At 35.6% G+C, this 7,331-nt stretch overlaps 1 protein-coding gene across 3 annotated transcripts; it reads right to left on the bottom strand.

Moving 5' to 3' along the window:
* Nucleotides 1-474: 474 nt before the first annotated feature.
* Nucleotides 475-6,841, bottom strand: LOC109206700. 3 transcript variants are annotated; one of them, XM_019369553.1, is made up of 2 exons: nt 6,719-6,841; nt 475-3,200 (listed from the first exon to the last, which is right to left on the bottom strand). In XM_019369553.1, exon 2 carries the CDS (start codon nt 2,001-2,003, stop codon nt 1,308-1,310), a length of 696 nt encoding a protein of 231 aa, XP_019225098.1. In that variant the 5' UTR covers nt 2,004-3,200; nt 6,719-6,841; the 3' UTR covers nt 475-1,307. The 3 variants fall into 3 exon arrangements, 2 of the variants coding, with proteins under 2 accessions (XP_019225098.1, XP_019225096.1); XM_019369551.1 differs by having other exon boundaries at nt 475-4,870; nt 6,719-6,837; XR_002064894.1 differs by having other exon boundaries at nt 2,789-5,393.
* Between the last annotated feature and the right edge of the window lie 490 nt (nt 6,842-7,331).

Below are 7,331 nucleotides of genomic sequence, written 5' to 3'. Positions count from 1 at the left end.
TTGTTTCTGAGAAAGTTCCCAAAAGGTCTTTATTAGTGCACATTTGTTCCACAATCTCGAATTTGTTATATTCAACCCACATGCTGCTTTTGGTAGGCACATTTTGTCCCATGATACCAAAGCCCTCTTGGTGATACTATTTGTTCCGGACCACACGTAACTTCTACAATATGCCTCAATTACTTTAATGACCTTAGCAGGTAATAGAAATAATTGAGACCAATATGCTTGTATGCCAAAAAGAACTTATTTCACCAACTGGATCCGCGAAGAGATCCTTGCAACAATTTTATCTATCAGTGGTTGCCATTGAATTAGGGTGAGTTTCTGGGATGACAGTGGAACACCTAAATATTTAAAAGGAAGTTCTCCTTGTATATATCCCGGCTCTTGCAATATTTGTGATCTTATTGAGTTGTTGACTCCTCCAAAATAGATATTACTTTTGGCTAGATTTGCTTGCAAGCCATAAGCTTTAGAGAATATTAAGAATCTTTCATGTAGCTTCTGAATAGATCTTTTGTCACATCTGGCAAATAACAGTAAGTCATCTGCAAAACGTAGATGTGTGATCTTCAGTCTTGCACATTTTTGATGATATGCATAAAGCTTATCTTCTCCCAACTCATTCAGATTTCTACTTAGATATTCCATTACCACAGCAAACAAAAAAGGAGAGATGGGATTCCCTTGTCTCAGACCTCTGGCAGTATTGAAAGGTTCTTTTGGTTCTCCATTTATGACTATTGAGTAATGTACTGTCTGTACACACTCCATGATCCATTTTTGAATTTTCTTGGGAACTGTAAACCCTCCAGTACTTGTTCAATGTAGATCCATTCGACTGAGTCATATGCCTTCTGAAGATCGACTTTGATCATGCACCTTGGTGATATATTCTTCCTTGTGTAAGCTTTAATAAGCTCGTGTGCAAGGATGATATTATCTGCAATTCTCCTACCTGGGATAAAACCTGCTTGTGCCTCACTAATAACAGTTGCAATAACTTTCTGTAGTCTTGCAGTTAAGACTTTAGATATAATCTTGTAAAGAACAGTGCAACATGCTATAGGCCTAAAATCTTTTATAGTAGCAGGATTAGGAGTCTTGGGGATCAAGGTAACTGAAGTACAGTTGATAGGACTGAAAAGTTTACCATATTTGAAGAAGTGTAGGATAACTTCAGTTATATCTTGTTTAATCACTGGCCATGCTTGCTTATAAAAATAAGCATTACATCTATCCACTCCCGGTGTCTAATCATCAGCAATAGAACAAAGTCCTTCATAGATTTCCCGTGGGGTGACCTATGCACATAATTCAATTTGTTGCTGATGATTTAAGACAGGCCCCTTCTTCAAAATTTCCCTACTAACAGCTGGTAGAGAGTATGATGTTGTGCCCATCAGAGATTTATAGATGCTGATTATTTCCTCTCTAATAGCATTCTTGTTAGTGAGTTTGCCTCCTGCCAAAGCATTTATTTCCACAATCTGTTTCTGCCATTTCTTCTCCTTCACTATAGCTGAGAAGTACTTTGTATTCGAGTATCCTTGCTTAATCCAAGTAATTCTTGACATCTGTCTTAGTACCCCATCTTCTATTAAAGACCATTTTTCCAGTTTTAGCAGACATTCCTTTTCTGAAGCTGCTAAAGTGTTAGTGTACTGTTGATGCATTTGCTGCTGTATTACTTTCAGAGCTGCCCTTGCTTGATCTATCTTCATGGTTATTCCTTTAACTTCTACATCATTCAGGTGTCTCAATTGCGGCCTGAGTGATTTCAGCTTGTCCCATATTCTCTTCATTCTCCCCTGATTAGTCTGCATCCTCCACTCTTTTTCTATAATAGGCATGAAATTTGGATGATCAGCCCACACATTAAAGAATCTAAATGGAGCTTTGATATTATGGTCTCTGGATTGGAAGTTTAGAATCATTGGAGCATGATCAGAGATAAATGTTTCTCCATACTCATTCTGAACATGACTATATTGGAGCATCCATTCATCATTTCCCAAGGTTCTATCCAGTCGGCTGCAAATTCTATCATCTCCTGCTAGTTTGTTAGTCCAAATATAATAGTCACCCTTCCATGGAATTTCATTCAGGAAGAGGCTATGTATACAATCTGAGAAATCCTTCAGCTCTGCAATAGTAACTGGTGCACCATAGAGTCTATCTTGTGGATGAAGTAAGGCGAGAGATAGATGTTTGTTCCATCTTCAAGCAGTGTCTTACTTGTTTTAAAGTACCATATGCCATCAATTTTCTACTCAATAAATACACAAAAATGATTAAAAGATGTTCTAAGGTAAAATATAATTCGTGAAAAATATTTTCTTACATTCTGAATGCACCCAAAAGAGTAACAAGAACACAAATATTCAAGAATGTATGAGCAACTAACAATAATAGACTGCTCTCTTTGAAAATCATGAAATACAGTATCTTCTAGTATGTTGGCTTCTAGAATTTAAAGAAAAGATTTAGTCACTCGTCTTATTCTTTAACCCAGTATCATTTGTTGAACAATAAAGAGTCATTGAAACCTTCAACTTTTTTTGACTTTGGGCTATGAACTACTTAGACCACCTTTTCTTGTATTCAATGAAAATTAATAGACCTCAAATCTGGCCCCCTCCCTTTTCTGTAGATTTTGGTTTCAAATAACCAGTTACAGGGACAATACAAGTTACATATTAGAAAGGTGAAAAGTACGCAAACAAGAAAATCGTTTTCTCATAGTGAGTTGAGGAGCTTTCATTTTTCTTTAAGCTAAACCAAATTTGAAACCAGGATGACAAATTTAGCAAATAATATTAGTACATAGAATAATTCTTTCATAAACATTCACTTGCATTACTTGCACAAACATTAAAAAGATAAATTCACTTCACAGCATGCTCAACCTGACCTTGCAATCAAGGATATCTAAATAATGTTCAAATGACTGCATTAAGGTAACAGTTGAAAAATCAAATGCAAGCTCCTGTCTTGTTGCTGATGGAACTGAACCGCCACTTCCACTAACCTTCGACAACCCTTCAAACAAAAGCCTCCAACTCTCAGTTGCAAGTTCTGATCTTGTTACTAACAAGAGTCCACAGTCGAGGGATTATCAGAAACAACCTCTCCTTCACACAGGGGTAAAGTCTGCGTACATCCCACCATCCCCAAACCTCACTTGTGGGATAACACTGGGTACGTTGTAATAGAAATATAAGACCACAAAATCATTTCGATACCAAAGGATATGTTGGCTAAAAACATGACCACAAGGCTTCACTTTGTAAGCAAATAAATGAATAAACTAATACATCAAGAAGGGCAAGATTGGCAAGTCAGAATACATTAGCATAACTATTAGAGCTCACAGAGTCCTTTGCAACTCTTGCAAATAGAGTAGCTTTCATCATTCTTGCCAATGACAAGCAAGAAATATATATACGATTTATATAGAAGTCAAACAACTAAAAATTAAGATTAACAATGATGTTCAATTCTTGAAGGAACATTTCAAGATTGGTAAGATTATGTAGAAAATTTGAAAGTAACAACATTCTCGTATAAATTGAAATACATCATGCTCTACCAAATTATGCCATATAAATTAAAATGGAGAAGATATTTCATAAAGGCAAATCAGATTATCAATATGCCTCGATGTTAAGCTCATAGAGGAATTCACCCCTCGCACATCTAATTTGTTTTCATCATCCTTGCCATAACAAAAGAGTAGATTTACCAATAAAGCTTGAATAAAATGTACATCTTCCAATCTACTAGAGCAATCCGAAGTACCTATAAGTCACACCACGGCAAGCAAACTGAAACAAAGGAGTAATCCATAAAGGCACGTTGGAACATAAATATGCCTCAATGTTAAGCTCATAGAGGAATACACCCCTCGCACATCTAATTTGTTTTCATCATCCTTGCCATAACAAAAGAGTAGATTTACCAATAAAGCTTGCAACAAAATGTACATCTCCCCATCTACTAGAGCAATACGAAGCACCTATAAGTCAGACTACAGCAAGCAAATTGAAACGGTGGAGTATTCCATAAAAGCAAGTCAGAATATAAATATGCCTCGATGTTAAGCTCATAGAGGAATTCACCTCTCGCACATCTAATTTGTTTTCATCATCCATGCCACAAAAAAAGAGTAGATTTACCAAAAAGCTTGCAATAAATTGTACATCTCCCCATCTACTAGAGCAATCCGAAGTACCTATAAGTCAGACTACGGCAAGCAAATTGAAACAGCGGAGTACAATCCATGAAGGCAAGTCAGACTATAAATATGCCTCGATGTTAAGCTCATAGAGGAATTCACCCCTCGCACATCTAATTTTTTTTCATCATTCTTGCCATAACAAAAAAGTAGATTTACAAATAAAGCCTGCATCTACTAGAGCAATCCGAAGTACCTATAAGTCAGACTACAGCAAGCAAATTGAAACAGCGGAGTACAATCCATAAAGGCAAGTCAGACTATAAATATGCCTCGATGTTAAGCTCATAGAGGAATACACCCCTCGCACATCTAATTTTTTTCATCAGTCTTGCCATAAAAAAAGAGTAGATTTACAAATAAAGCCTGCATCTACTAGAGCAATCCGAAGTACCAATAAGCCAGACTACGGCAAGCAAATTGAAACAGTGGAGTAATCCATAAAGGCAAGTCAACTATAAATATGCCTCGATGTTAAGCTCATAGAGGAATACACCCCTCGCACATCTAATTTTTTTTCTTCATTCTTGCCGTAACAAATGAGTAGATTTGCCAATTCCCTCCCCACGTCTTCTGGAGCAAACCGAAGAATCTTTGGTTCTATAATCCCACAATATGGCAAAGATACACCTATAAGGCAGACTATGTCATGTAAATTGAAACAATGCAGTAATCCATAAAGGCAAGTCAGAATATCAATAAGCCTCGATGTTAAGCTCACAGAGGAATTCACCCTCGCACATCTAATTTTTTTCATCATTCTTACCATAACTAAAGAGCAAAGACATCAAAAAAGGCATGCAATAAAATGCTATGTTGTTCGAATCCTTCAAAAATTCCACCGTACATGTATCGCATCCTCCAATACAACAACAACAAAAACCAGGCAAAAAGAACCAAAATATAAGGAAAACCGAAAACTGAAGCAAGTCAGAATATCAATAAGCCTCGATGTTAAGCTCAAAAAGGAATTCACCTCTCGCACATCTAATTTTTTTCATCATTCTTGCCATAACAAGGAATATACTTACTAATAAAACTTGCTTCAGTTTTCGGTTTTCATAACAAGGAATATACTTACTAATAAAACTTGCAATAAAATGTACACCACTCCATCTACTAGAGCAATCCAAAGTATCTTTCATTCTATAATCTATCAATATGGCAAAGATACACCATATAAATCACACTACGACATATAAATTACAAGGGAGAAAATAGCTCACAAAAGGCAAGTCAGAATATCAATAAGCCTCGATGTTAAGCTCATAAAGGAATTCACCTCTAGCACATCTAATTTTTTCATCTTTCTTGCCATAACAAAGAATAAATATACTAATAAAAATTACATTATAATGTACACCCCACCTCAGCTAGAGCCATTCAAAGTATCTTTGGTTCTATAATCCCTTATGGGAAAGATAGAACCAAAAAGGGAAATGACCCAAAAATAATTAGGAGAGGCAAAAGGAGAGTCCCTAAAGGAAAACCCTAAAGAGAACCTCCAGCATATACCACACTCTTAATATGTACAAGTACATTAAAGAAGTGTGTATATACAGTTAATGTAGCGCAGCTATGACTCAAAACGCTTCCATGGTGCATAGTGGAAGGCGATCTTAAGGGCTGCGCAAAATATCAAAATTATTCTAGAATAAATAGTATAATCCTAAAGTGCCATTTCTCAAAAAATATATTTAAAAAGGTAGAATTTTTCCATCAAAGAAATTTGTATCAACAAATTCTATTATAAGAACACGAAATTCAACTTTTTGTAGTTTCAAAAACAATTGTACAGTAATATATCAAAGCTAATAATTAATCTACAAACCATTGTTTTCTTTTTAACAAGTGATGTGATTATACTTCCCGTGAACCGAGGGTCTATTGAAAACAATGTCTCTACTTTCACAAGGCAGGTACACACTGCCCCACCCAGACCCGACCCCACTTGTAGTTACACTGGATTTTTTGTTGTTGTTGTTGTTGTTATAAGGTGCAAAATAATACTGTACCATTCATGAAAATCAACTGCAAGAAAAATTACAGCTGACAAAGTGAAGAATGGAAATAAATATAGGGAACTAAGAACACCCTCTATTGCACTTAACAAGCAGGAGAGAAAATAATAGATAGCTCCTCCTCGGCATTTAAGCATCTAATTACATAATATTAAAGGGTAGTAAAACTAAAAACAACACTAAACATAATTTATATCAAAGTATCATAGTTATGAAACAAAGTTTAAAATTTACCAGTCATGATAATCAACTGCAACAGAAGAAAACACAGCTGACTAAGTTGAGAATGGCAATAACTATAAGGGTACATATAACATCCGCTGTAGCATATAAATTGCTACGGGTTTAATAGAAATATTAGGCACCCAATATTCACAAGAATTTAAGGGGGGAAAAAACAAAGAACAGAGAGCAAATTGGACAACATAAAAATTAAAGCAATAGAGAAGAAGCTCACTTTGGTTTAGTAACAAAGAAGAAGCTCATTTTCTAGCGGTATTCGGCTACCTTGGGGAGCTTAAACCCCTAGAATTGTTGAGCGGAAAATAGATTATTTATAGAATCGCCAGTTTTAGGGTTTTTGAAGATCATTAATGGGCCAAAACAACATACTGAATTCCTAGGCCTATATACCGGTGAATGAAGTTGGTTGGGCCGAAAAGAGATTTACAGTAGGCCCATAATGAAGTTTCATATCTTGAGTAAAAACCAGAGGTTTTTATAGGGATTTTTACCTAGCTATATTATAATAGAAACCTATTTACTACTTTTATTTAGGTTCCTTATTAATTACTTTATATACCTATATTTACTAGTTTATACAAAACCTTAAAAAAAGAGGAAATGAGATATACTTTAAATAGTGGGTATCAGTTACACAAAATATCCTACATTTAAGATACTCAAAATCAATACTTACCCAAAATTCTTTCACCGTAAGAAACCCATCCCGAAACCACCACCTCTCTTTGCAATTACCAAATCCCTTCATCGTAAGAGACCCACCCAAAAATCATTACCTCTGTTTGCAATTACCAAATCCCTTCATTGTAAGAGACCCACCCCAAGCT

Source organism: Nicotiana attenuata, unplaced genomic scaffold (assembly GCF_001879085.1).
Source record: "Nicotiana attenuata strain UT unplaced genomic scaffold, NIATTr2, whole genome shotgun sequence".
NCBI classification, from domain to species: domain Eukaryota; kingdom Viridiplantae; phylum Streptophyta; class Magnoliopsida; order Solanales; family Solanaceae; genus Nicotiana; species Nicotiana attenuata.
This window is presented reverse-complemented; position numbering and strand designations above follow the sequence as displayed.